The following is a 13,572-nucleotide window of genomic DNA, read 5'->3' as shown; positions in this document are numbered from 1 at the left end:
CTTTAATTTATAGACTGTAAAAAAGGGGGAGGGGTTATCTTCTTTAATCTTCTTCTCAAAACAGCTTGTTCATGTAACCTTAAGGTCTGTAAATGCAAGTGTGATCACACATGAAATTTTTAATCTGATCTGAAGTGTTCTTTATATATATTTACTAAACAAAAAGATTTTGATCTCTAGGACACTTTGAAAGTAACTGGTTCAGTATTATGTTTCAGACTATTTAAGTCAAACTTTAAAAAAAGACATGCTCTTACCAGTACTTAGGCCTGAAATATTTCACAGTCGTCATAATTAGTCCTCTTTGCTCTGTTCCTCCAGGCTGTGAAGGGTATTGCCAAGGAACTGTTCCTGGAAGTGATAGATGAGATGTCCAAGGACATGAGCAGGACGCTGGTTCAGGCTGCCCAGATGTACCTCAACTCAGACAAGGACGTCTATGGGGAGATTGAGGGAGAAGTTTGCAAGGATGTGGCTAGGTTAGTTTTCTTTCACTAAATGCAAATTGTTTGAAGAAACTGTGTTTTAAATAACTGCTAAAGCATAACACAGCTGAGCTGATGAAATTCATTCTCAGTTGCATTTTTCGAGCTTTCTAATCCGTGTAAATTTCTTAATGTTTTCTACATGCATTTACAGTAAAATATGGTGATTGACCTGTATGCATATTTAAATGATAGCATATTTAAACAATAGGTGGCAGCACTGATAAAGACACTGCCGTTTCAGATCCGTTTCCCAAGAGGTTTACAATGAGGCCATGCAGAAGAGGCGGGAGGAAGAGGAGCAGAAGAGGCGGGAAGAAGAAGAGCGGCAGAGGGTGCTGAGCAAAGAAAGGGTCACTAAGATAGAGTGCGACGAGCTGCTGGAGGAAGTGGTCACGCAGGAGTGCAAAAACATGGCCACCATTGAAATCAGGTGAGGAATGAGATATCATTTATTGTAAAGACTTATATGCACATTTGATACTTTTACAATGCACAGTTTCTTAACTGAATATTGGGGTATTTTATCTCACATAGGACTTTTTTCTGTCGTGTGGCTGTATACAGTTGTTAGCGTTGCATTCTATTTTTCCTTTTAAAGATGAGAAATCTTTTTTTTTTTTTTTCAAAATACATCAATTTTACAAAACAGACATAGGCAGCTGATTTAACATTTTTTTTACATATTCTTGATTTGATTTATTCTTTTTACAGAGAAATCCAAGCAAAGTTAAAGGAGGAGAGAATACAGCGCTGCACAGATGAAATCTCAAAAGAACTGGTAGAAACAGCCGCCCTGGAGGAGATTTTGAGGGTTTCCAAGGAGGTTTACCAAACCGATGTCATACAAAGACTGCAGGAACTCGATGAGTGCGAAAAGGGGGTAAAAACCATGCGACAAGCCCGTTTCTTCAAATGCTGGGTCAACATGTACATGGGTCGCATGCGTCTGAAGCGATCCATGCTGGCTTTCCCCTCTGCCCCCTCCAATTATACCTCATCTGAACAGCTGGAGCAACTGATGCCAGAGAGAGAAGAGGTGGAGATGAGCCAAGATTTTATGCCTCTTGGAAAGAGGGCACGCTTGACAATAAGAGACCCCACTGATTTGGTCGAAAAAAATTCCCGGTTGACGAGAAGTGTGGTTTTGAAGAATTTCATGCAGCGATTGAGGCATGAGCATGCCTGGGCACCGCTTGATATACCAGCTCTGATTGGTGGAAATTTACGGAAGATTTGGGATGGAAAGTTTGATGGTAATGTAATCATATTAAGTTCCAAAGTTATTATTATTATTATTATTACTCATTTATCCTTAAATGTTATACTGTGGTTTAAAACATTGGTGAACAACTTTTAAAAATATCATTTGAGAAAAAAGTGGTGAGAATACTTTTAGCAACCTACTATTTTATTGGTGAATTTATGTGAACAGTATATAATAGCAAGAATTTATATATTTTTCTTGTCAATTTTTACTTTTAATTTTCTATAGGCCCAAACATGTACTGGAAGGTTCTGCTGAGTTTACCAGAATGTCATGAAGAGGAGATGAAGCAGTTCAACAACTGGCTGGTGGCAAAGTTCAGGAGGGGGACCCTATCTAGCTGTGACAACTTACAGCACAGGAAGGTAACTGCTTGGGGAAGACTGAGTTTTTTTTTTTTTTTTTTTTTTTTTTGTTTGATTGGTTGGTTGGTTGATTGATTTACTTTAAGATATTTGAATACATATTGAGTTGGATGTAAAATGGAGATGTATGCATGCAAAAAAAATGTTCTAATTGTCTTTCATTTGAAAATTAAAAATAAAATTTGAATCACTTTCTTTTGTGAGTTTTCCGTTATAGGTGTTAATATTTTAAGTGAGAAGTGTGCAAAATAATATGTAAATACTAGAAATGTGTATGCAATATATTTTACAGAGCACCCTCCTTAGTCTTTATTCGTCAGAATTAGACGATTTACACCCACAAAGCCAGGTTAGTGTGTGTGCCAGAACACTAGAGGGCACTCTCACAGAAGACAGCATCAGTGATATGGAGGAGAAACGGCTCCTCTTGGGCAGCAATGCCATTATTTTTGTACTAGGGCCTATGCAAGATGAATCCAGAGCACAGGTAAATGTTTTATTTCTTAATTTTTTTTACTTTTCATTCAATTATTATTATTATTATTTTTTTTTTTTTGTTCGTAACGTAAAGTCTACTGAACATGATTATATTTTCGACTTTAAATTATTATTATTATTATTATTATTATTATTATTATTATTATTATTATTATTATTATTATTATTATTATTATTATTATTATTATTATGATGATGATGATGATGATGATGATGATGGGTTTCCAGGAGTACTGGTTAGAGGAACAGCTGCGTCTGGCCAGAATCTTGCAAGCCAAACCAGTGGACCCTGCCCTGCCCCTACTGCTGGTCTCCTGGAGAGATGACCTCTCAGTGGACATCCTGTCCCGGTCAGACATGTTGAATCTGGATGTGTTCCTGGCTCAGGATTTGATCTCCGCTGTGGAGATAGTTAATGTGGGGGACCTGGAGGATCTGCAGTCTTGTAGTGTGGTGAGGACACTGCTGTTTCTATTGTTGAAGAATGTGGAAATTAAATCTCAATGCTGGTGGTTTAAGTACGGTGTTAGGTTGTATGAGCTAAACTTTTTTGTCTGTACTGTGTCCCATAGATTTTATCAGTACGTATGCTCAGATTATCCAACACTCATAATACATTGCGTAAAGTTTTCAGGATTATGCCTGAATTTATGATTTTAGTCTTCATTTTGATCATTTTTTTCCTATGGTCTAAATGCAAGGAGAAATTATCTTTGTTGATCCATCCTCCAATTTTTACTGTCTTCCAACAGAAAAAAATTGGATGTCCGTGACTTGAAAAATTCTGACTGTCTTCTGGAAGACCCAGAAGATGGCCTCGATCCGCCCCTTCTGTAACACAAAAGGACTTAAAAATAAACTTTTTCCACCATGTTTCCAGTTGACCAGTGGAGTCCAGTGGCTGAGTGACCACTGCCCCGCCCCGCCATCACTGACCAGGCAGGAGATACGGGAGTACGTGGAAGACTTCATGGCCAAAGAGTTTTACGTCCCTGTGTATCAGGACCTGGCTAACAGGAAGAAGCAGGGACTGCTACATCAGGTGAGAATACAAAATTTAGATGGATAGATAGATGGAGGGATAGTTTTCCATTAAGTAAAATGTCTGTCATTGTGTCAAAGCTCTTGATTAAACACATAAAAGAAATGCCACAGCCTTTGCCAACAACTTACTCATGTATACAGATTACTTCCATATAAAAGTGCATAAATAAATTTTATAGCAAACAGAACATGCTAACACAGAACACAAAAGGTTGTCATGCAACATAATTTCACACTTTTAAATGTGCCATATTTCACGTCAATCTTCCAGCCCCCTGATGTGTTAATTAACCTGTACAACTCTGTGGCCATGCACCTAGTACAGGTGGGCTCTTCGCGCACACTGTCGCAATTCTCCTGGCCACTGCCCGAGTTTGCTGCCACACACCACGGTGAGGACCTGCACATTTATAAACAAGTTTACTTTTTGTAATGAAGCGAGAAGGGAAATTAAGGGCCTTTTCACATCGAGGTGGACAGTTTTCTGTTCTTCACCAGTTTGACAAGTGAAGCAGCTGACTTACGTAGAAATCAGGCTGTTAAATTCTCTCTCAAATTAGAACATTACCATTGATGTGAAAGTGGCCTAAATCTCATACTGGAGACTTGCATACAGTAGATAAGATCTGCTTAGTTTCTTGATGAACTAACTCTATGGTATAAAGTTGAAACAAAATTAAACACGATGGGTCCCATAACTAACATTTAACTTAAAATTGTTATTTTGAATAATTATCAACTCTAGGACTACCAGACCAGTCTTGGAACACAGAAGACACGCTCTCTCTAATCGAGGATGTACTCTCCTCGCTGACATTGCCAGAGTTTGACCCCGTGGACTGGGAGACGGAATCCTGGGAGAGTGCTGTCAGGGATGTCTGGGCCTACGTAGAGGCTGTGGCGGAGTCAACTGACGCTGATGCTGCGGCTCTGTGTTCAAGGTTAGCAGATTTTTTTCTATTTGTCTTAAAATGTCTTTTAAGTTTGATTGCCATTTCCATCTGTTTTGAACCATGGATTTTTAGAAGTCCAGTTCTTTGGTACAAGTATTTCCTTTAATTTTAGCAAACTTGAATTTTCAACACATCAATACCCCCTTCCCCATGTGTTAATGGACTTGATTGAATGCAAATTTTTTATTTTTTCATTTATGAAAGATTTAAGACCACACCCCCTCCCTAAAAAAAGAAGAAAAAGAGTAAATATATTTAATAAAAAATGATTTCCTTTCCTAGGATCCAGAGAGTGATATACAAGGTAGAGCATGACTATGATGAGACCTGCTACCTGAACTATGATTTGAATGGCTGCCGCCCCTGCTATGTCAACATGCCGTGGACAGATATCATCATAGCCTGTGTCAACCATCAGCTGACTTCACTAGACTTTCTGGACATCATGTCTGCCACTGAGGCAGGTTTTGTTTGCGTCTCTCTCTCTCTCTCTCTTTCTCACACACACACACACACACACACACACACACACACACACACACACACACACACACACACACACACACACACACACACACACACACACACACACACAGTTCTTTCAAAACTTAGCTAGCACAGACTTCACATTCACAAGATAACATGACAAGATATCTGTAAAATCTGTTTGTTTATCTAAGTTTATAGCCTGGTTGTGAAAATAAGGGCAAAATAATGCAATGGTCATTTAATACAAGTAACCAGACATTGTTTTTGATTATTTCCATTATACTAACTGTTATCAATTTTTTCCAGACTGAAGATGAGCAGGAAATAGTGCTGCATTATCTGGCAGAAGAACTGAATGACTTCAGCCCACCCTCTGAGTGGAAACAAGCAATAAGAGACATCCGAGACAGTAAGTATTTTGAAGGTCTTTGGACACTATGCACACCAGGTGTTAAATAGCAAAAATAAAAAAAAATTATTAAAGGGATAATAACTCTTTGTATGAGATCTATATTTCACAATAAAAACATTGTGAACAACTCATAGAAATATAATATATTCTATTTTACCACAAAAAAAGCAGTTATAGCTATTATTCTGATATCTGAGCTTGTCTTCAGACCATGTGACTTCCATTGATGGCTTTACTCTGCTATAATCTCTTAAGAGATTTTAACAAAAAGCAAACTTTTTAGAAAAAAACCAGGCACTAACTTTGAATGTAAAAATGGATTCATTAACCATTGGTAAGTATGGAAAAATTGTTGTTTACTCCAGGAAAATCCACTTTTTGGCCAAAACGAAGAGTTATTATCCCTTTAATTTTCACAGAAAATGGACAATTCAGCAAAGTGAACCCTCTCCAAAACTGTTGAGAAAATTAAGATCTGTATCCTGTTGTTGAGTCAATTTTTTAAAAATTTTGTATGAAATTCCTGACCAGAAAAGAATTGCTCAGTGTTATCATGCCATAATAATTAAGATAAAATATTAAGTGGGTAACAAATAGAAAGGTAAACACATTTGATATGATAATCCCTTGGGAGTAAGCTAAACTGGTAGTATGCAATGGCTAAAAAAATGGATATGCTTCTCAAATATCAGGTTTTTAATTGCATTTCAATTTCTGACTTAAAGTGTCATTAACAATAACTTTGACAGAAGAACTATTCAAGTGTAAAATATTATTATTTTATGTATCATTATCATATAATTGATGAACTGATATAAGTTATGCTTTCTTCAACAAATTACAAAAAGAATTTTTTTTTCTTTTTTCATCTCTTTGAAAGGCATTTAATGTAGGATATATAAGAGTGAAATGCTTCAGGTGTGCTACCAAAAAGAAGAAGATCCTTTCCCTTTAAGCCACATTAACAAACTGGTGCTACTGAGAATGCTACATCTCAGCTAATGCAATGGCGACAATGTCACACCTAACACAATTTAGGGTACCAAAGTAATCATGGTATATATAGTGTGGATATTATAGATAAATATCACTATTACCTCCTTGGTGGGAGGAGGGAAATTCATATCATCTGATAGTTCTGGTATCTTTTAGCTACAAGCAGTGATTTATCATTTCTTTTTCTCTTTTATAAACTTGAGGAAAATGTGTTATTTTTTAAATTTTAATGTGAATAGTAGTGTATAAGGGTAAATTTGGTCTGTCAACATTTGAAAATGATGTGATCAGAAAAATGAGGACACTGATGCATCTTTTGTTACAGGTTGTGGGGTCAGACTGTTTTGTAAATATTTTAGACTGCAGTTTAAACAACAACTTTAAACTTTTCATCTCATGCCAAGAGTTACAGAAGCTTATCAGTCTGACTAGAATACTGATTACATCACAGTTTGAGTAGTGTGGTAAGGTCACCTTGTTTACCTCTCATTGTTAGATTTTCTGCTGCAATAAATCTCATTGTGCCACCTTTCACAAATTATGTTTTAGAAAACCTTTAGGAAACAGTTGTAGGAGTTTAAAGAGTTTTTGCACATTTAATTTGTGAAACACTTGTGAGGTGCATTTTAATGAAAAAAATTGTCTTTTCTCTTGTGAATCTTTTTTTTTTTCTTTCATTAAAAAGTTGCAATTTATTTTAAGTGACAGCAAAAAAGATTTAAGCATGCAAAAAAGATTTTTTCTAAACTTGCCAAGAACCTCTCTATTAGGTTGCAAAATCAAGACTTATTCAGCAATTTATTTTACTTTATTTTTTATTAGTACCACCAGCGTGTACGCTGGCGGTACTCATGGTTTTAGTCCCGACCCGTCTCGTCCGGCTCCGCCGGCTCTGCCGGCTCCGTAAGCTCCGCCGGCTCCGCGTACTGGCGCCGGATACAAGTCACCGTTACCGCTTCTCCTCCTAGACCGCAAGGACCCCTGTCCCCATCTCTTGGATTTAAGTCACATATAACCTCAACTTGAACCCCCAGATTTTTTTGTCTCAGTCGGTGCATTAACCTGGGCGTGACGCTTGTTGAAATGCACCCTTGTCAAAATTTTTGAAAATTCAATGCCAATTATTTACCCTACGGAAGGAATTATGGGAAAAATTTCTACAGACGGCTTTCCAAAAGTCATATGTGTAGATTTCAAATATGCCCTTGGATTTGACCTTTGACCTTTATTTCAAGGTCAAACAGGCCAAAATTTTCAAAAAAATGAAATTTTTTACAAAAAAAATATTATTTGCGCTGTTATTCAGACACTACACAGACTTAACCAATAATATTATTGGAAAGTCTTACCCTTTGGGTCATCTTTCATCTCCTAAATTTGGGGTCAATCGGTGCATTTTCACGGGAGAAGCGGCCATAAGATACCGAAACTGAAAACTGTCTCTAATTCGGGAACCGTTAATGCTAGCGACCCGTTCTTTTTTGCATTTTGTAGAGCATGTAAAGCCCAACATTGCATGTGGTCTCCGTTTTTTTGTATTTCATACGGTTTTCGTGTTATGCTGTATTAAAAAGTACATTGTGGTGACACATTATTGTAACTCAGAATTGTAACATTATATCTCCAAAACTGGCAGAGATAGGTCAATAGTTACTATTAAAGTTGAATAGGAAGTCACTTACTGGCAATTTAACAGTGACCATAAAATTGACCTTTGACCTACTTTTCACCATGAATTGAACTTTGCAAATTTTCGTTCCCTTTTATCACCAAAACTGGCAGAGATAGGTTCATAGTTACTATTGAACTTGAATAGGAAGTCATATACTGGCAATTTACTGTGACCTTAAATTTGACCTTTGACCTATTTTTGAACTGAACTTTGCAAATTTTTGTTCCCTTTTATCTCCAAAACTGGCAAAGTTACGCCCATAGTTACTATTGAATTTGAATAGAAAGTCAGAGGCAATTTACTGTGACCTTTAAATTGACCTTTGACCTACTTTTCATCATGAACTGAACTTTGCAAATTTTCATTCCCTTTTATCTCCAAAACTGGCAGAGGTCAATAGTTACTATTGAACTTAAGTAGTAAGTCATATACTTGTAATTTACTGTGACCTTAAAATTGACCTTTGACCATCTTTTTACTATGAACTGAACTTTGCAAATTTTCTTTCTCCTTTATCTCTAAAACTGACAGAGATAGGTCCATAGTTACTATTGAACTTGAATAGGAAGTAATACACTAGCAATCTGTGACCTTGAAATTGACCTTTGACCTACTTTTTATGATGAACTGCTTTTTGCATGTTTTCAGGCCTTTAAATCTGCAAAATTGGCAAAGAAATGCCCATGGTTGCTATTGAACTTGAATAGAAATTCATAAACTATGATATTGAAATTGACCTTTGACCTACTTTTTCACCATGAACTGAGCTTTGCATATTTTCTTGCCTCTCATATCTTTAAAACTAGCAGAGATGTGCCCCTTGTTGCCCCTAGGTTTTCTCTTTTGTCAGCATATATGCACCATTAACAACACTTTTCAAGGAAAACCAATAGGCCTTTTGTCTAGAGAATACAGGAGTGATCAAGGGTAGGAAAATGCAAGTCAATTCGAAAATCTGCTTGATTGTACCATTTTTAGTTATATTTTTTTGCATATTTTGAGAACTCTTATTGATTGCATCTTATAGAGCTTGTCAAGCACAAGACTGGTGATGGTGTCCCTTTTTGGAAGGGGGGGGGGTCCATACGAATGCCCTTACTCCAGCTGGTGGTACAATATCCGGAGGCGGTATCGCCTCTCTGATCCTCTAGTTTATTTTACTACATCAGTATTTTAGGGAAAGAAAGGTGCCCTTGAAATATTTAACACCAACAGTTAAAAAAAAAAAACACAAAGATTTTACACAATAGAAGTTGCATATTCATTCCATTTAACTGTTTAAATTTTGGATTCAACCTTTTTAAATATTATTTATAAAATATTGTAGGAGATGGGTTGGTTGAGGTTCAAGTTGCCATTAATTCATGTAGTTCAAATAACTGGGTAATTACCGTACTGGTTTGCTGGTTTTGGTAGTCTTACTCTCACAGTGGCCATGCTCTGTTGCTGACATGGAACTAAAGTCTAGCCAATTAACAGGGTTCACCCTGACGTCAACTATGAGTGAAAAGACGGCACATCTAGTGGCTCAGTGACGTGTTGAAATGTTCAAAAAATTACTTGTGGTTAAAAGTGATTTATTTTTCTAATAGAAAATGAAAGAATTATTATTTATTTATTTATTTATTTATTTATTTATTTTTATTATTATTATTTTTTTTTTGTAAATTTTACATGCATTAGGTATGACAAACTTTCCACTTTTTGTTTTTGACTTGCCTGATATGTTCACCTTTTCTTTTAATATAATAAATCTATGTTAAAGATTAAAAATCAGATAATTTAAAGTCAGATGTAGCTAATTTTTTACAAAATAAAAATGCTATAACTCAAATTGGTACATTACGAAGAATCTGGCCAAACAGACTGTTTGGCCAATTTTGTCTGAATTAAATGGCTGTTCCCAAGCCCATAGGCTTAAGGAGGTTCAGGGGCTTCGAAAGAAAAAAAACCCTTTTTGGTGAGAAACGGTCAACTGCCAATCAAAATTTAATCTAGATTAGCCAGATGTCATGTTGTGTCTACCAAGTGGGCAAAATGGTTCACATTTCAGATTACAGTCTATGGAGAGATTACAATCTTAGTCGTATCAGTTCTAGATATTTGTGACATTGTGCTGTTGATAATATTACATTATCGGAGATAGTATAATACTGAAATACCCACAACCTAGTGTGGGTCTGGAAATGTTGAGGTGTGTTGCTATCCATGCCAATTAGAATAGAATAACTGTTAAAAACAAAAGATGACATCTGTCAAATTGTGAATGCAGATTTGTAGCCAATGAAAATCATTTCTAGTAAAGGTGCTTAGTTTGGCTACAATCACTATTTGGATATATAACTTATTTTTGTTTCTTGTGCCTAATGTGTGTGTTTCTAGAGCAAGCATAGGTGTGAATTGTATTTTTTAAAATCAAAAGAAAACTTATTTTCTCATAAAAAAATATCAATTGCAATGTATCCTCAATGGAGAATTATGATTATTCCATTGCTTCTATAATATTAAAATAAAGGAAGTACAAGCTGATTGCCATACAATAGACAGAAGCATATATTTTAAGCAGTTTCAGGAAATGAAAACCTGCCAAGGCAGAATCATTGTCAGCCAATAATTGCCTATTACTATATAAACCTGATTGGACATAAGCATTAGACTGTGTATTGATCTATTCTATTACATATAAGTCTCTCTATGTGTAATTTCCTTTTTTATATAGATTAATTGATTTAAGTGCCCAGGTTATTCATTTTTGGTTACTAGATAATATATATACTTGTTTTTATAGATATTTATTATTATAATACAGATGTTCATGTTAAAAAGATCTCAATTTATTCTGTGAGCTCTTTTTGGTAAAGAACTCGACATATTCAGGGTCTCTTCACTGTTAAAATTCTAAAAAAAAGTGAACCAATCTTTAATTTATTCCAGCTACAGTGGAAGCAAACTTGCAGGATACATTCTCAAGGGCTGCGGCAAAAAGGAAAGCCAAGGTCATCCTCAATGCAAGAGAGGAAGGTTTACACAAGCAGTCAGTCAAAGAACCAGGCGAACTTGGATACACCACTACATATGTAGATCTCACCACCATGGTCCCAGAATATGTTGCAGCAATGGACAGGGCACACCTTTTGCAAGAGCGACTTGCCCAGGAGAAAAGACTGTCTCGAAGTTATGAAGAAAATTTGAGACTGCTGATGATGGAGGGAGGAAAGGATGAATGTCAGGATTTGGATGGTCCGTTGTTTGTGCATACAAACCCATTGAGGAACTATGGCAGTATTGGATCAGGGATTATAGATCTTACGCATGATGATAATGAGGTTATGATTGACCTTGAATTTCAAAGGTCAAGGTCATCACCTCTGAGCAGAAGCTTTATTATGATGGAAGCAGAACAGTCTAAAGAGATTTTCGTAAAGTCTTCTCTGTCAGATAGTTTTATGCAGTTTGAAAGAGCTATGCAATCAAGTAGAGAGGCTGAGAGACTGTACGAGATGAAATTGCAGGCTTTGGCAAACAACTGAAACATTTGTATATAAAAAATTTGCTGGTTGATAGGAATAAAGAATCTTCAGAGAATTTCATTAATTGTATAATTCAGAAACAAATAGTTCTTTTCATACTGACACTTTTTGTGTAATGTCTGTATGAACACCAGTTTCGTGAACTTATTATTATTTTTTTTTTTGGGGGGGGCGGGAGGAGAAGCCGCATTTAAAAATCATGATAAAAGAGTTGAAAGTTGAATACATGTATTTTTATTTTACTTATTGGATGGAATGTGAACATTCTACTGGTAGTTTTCATTTTGTAAATACAGTGCAAGGAGAAATGAGCATATATTATATTCATCTATCATAACTTGTGATAAACATCAAGAAAGCCTGGCAGAAGATGTATGCCAACTAACAGTAAATAATGTTATCTTACATAGTTATTGATTATGGTTTCGACTATCATTACATTATAATGAATTATGGTTTTGAGTATGATAACATAATTATGAATTATAGCTTTGAGGACTACACTATATATAAATATTAACTGTCCAGAAGTACTCCCTCAGTACTTCTTAACACACCAAGATAATTATATGCTACATAATGCAAGATAAAGTAGATGGAATTTTTTCTGTTCAAATCAAATATGTTGTGTAATTGATAAGTTTTGTTTATGTAAAACATTGATATGTCACTTTGGTAACACTTTAGCAGGATTTTTTTTTTTTTGTAAAAAGAGTAGCAAAGAATTTCCCGGAAACATGTTATTTAATGAAGACCTGAATATGTATTCTCTTGAGTTTCTTACAGCTGTGATATTTTCCGATGTATGAAAATTTTGAAACTGATAATGGCTTTTGAATTATGAATAGAAAAACTAAGAATTTTTGTTACAGAGAATTAATTCCCACCAGTAATTTATTGTATTCAAGAGAATAAATACCATTGTTGTGACTTAACCAAGATTTTGTCATATAATTTGATACAGGAAAGTCTTACTACGTACTTTGCATAGTACCGTAACAGTGCATTTTGTATTCATTTCTGATGCATAATTTGAAAACAAACTGTACACGTGGTCAGGGACAGTGCATAGATGATCATTTATTGCATTCGTTCTACAAATTTGATAAAGGACCAATAAAACATTGATATAACATTTTAAGGTTCTGTACACATTTCATGCGCAACTGTAGAAACCTATACAGCATGTTTGACAGCAAGCAAATAGAAGCGGCTATAAAATGACACATTATCTTAAATCATACAGTAAACCATCTAACTGACCAACTTTTAAGAAACTTCTCTTTTCTCAAACAAATTGTCGGATCTAACCCTTTCTTAAAATTTCTTAATTTATTGGAAGCAAACGGAGTGCTGTGACAGGCCCGTAGCCAGCAATGTCAAAAGGGGGATACTCTTTCTGAAAAAGTGGACCTAGATAAAATTTTACCCAAGGAGACCTTTTCCCGACAAAAAGGGGGTCCTTTTGATCACCCCCCCCCCCTCCCCGGACACGGGCCTGTGAGATGAGATGAAAATGACCACTTGCGTATCACACCTCAACGGTTCGCAAGCTGGTGGACATGACCAGACGCCCTCACTAATGTCCAACAATACTGATTACTGAATGGCTTGTTTACGTCATATCATGCTTGTTTTCCGCGTTGAGACGTAACGGTCATTATCCTGTCAAATGACGCCTGCTGCGATTAACGTCGCCGTTTGCGTAACGTTAAATGGACGCGAATGCAACTTTGAAAGCGTTCTTGCGAATGCACTCCTTCGCGTCGTCTTGACAAGCGGTTCAAACTGTTCGTGTTGAAGGGTGTTACCCAACACTTTGTCCAGCGCTAAACGTTTGGAGTTTGAAGAGCAATATTAA

General features: G+C 36.0%; 1 protein-coding gene across 3 annotated transcripts in view; it reads left to right on the top strand.

Moving 5' to 3' along the window:
• Nucleotides 1–12,846, top strand: part of LOC106177682 (germinal-center associated nuclear protein) — a 44,935-nt gene extending 32,089 nt beyond the window's left edge. For all 3 annotated transcript variants that reach the window (XM_087015630.1, XM_087015629.1, XM_087015628.1), the window contains exons 20-31: nt 322–479; nt 730–918; nt 1,200–1,741; nt 1,981–2,117; nt 2,410–2,604; nt 2,844–3,068; nt 3,496–3,657; nt 3,931–4,051; nt 4,405–4,600; nt 4,895–5,072; nt 5,408–5,510; nt 11,116–12,846. In XM_087015630.1, coding sequence (XP_086871756.1) covers nt 322–479; nt 730–918; nt 1,200–1,741; nt 1,981–2,117; nt 2,410–2,604; nt 2,844–3,068; nt 3,496–3,657; nt 3,931–4,051; nt 4,405–4,600; nt 4,895–5,072; nt 5,408–5,510; nt 11,116–11,711 — 2,802 coding nt within the window. In that variant the 3' untranslated portion in view covers nt 11,712–12,846. The remainder of the gene's footprint in view (nt 1–321; nt 480–729; nt 919–1,199; nt 1,742–1,980; nt 2,118–2,409; nt 2,605–2,843; nt 3,069–3,495; nt 3,658–3,930; nt 4,052–4,404; nt 4,601–4,894; nt 5,073–5,407; nt 5,511–11,115) is intronic.
• The last annotated feature ends 726 nt before the right edge of the window (nt 12,847–13,572 follow it).

Source organism: Lingula anatina, chromosome 6 (assembly GCF_051362555.1).
Source record: "Lingula anatina isolate TDL-2025a chromosome 6, LinAna3.0, whole genome shotgun sequence".
Taxonomy (NCBI): Eukaryota; Metazoa; Brachiopoda; class Lingulata; order Lingulida; family Lingulidae; genus Lingula; species Lingula anatina.
Note: the sequence above shows the minus strand (reverse complement) of the source record. Positions and strands in the feature narration are given on the sequence as shown.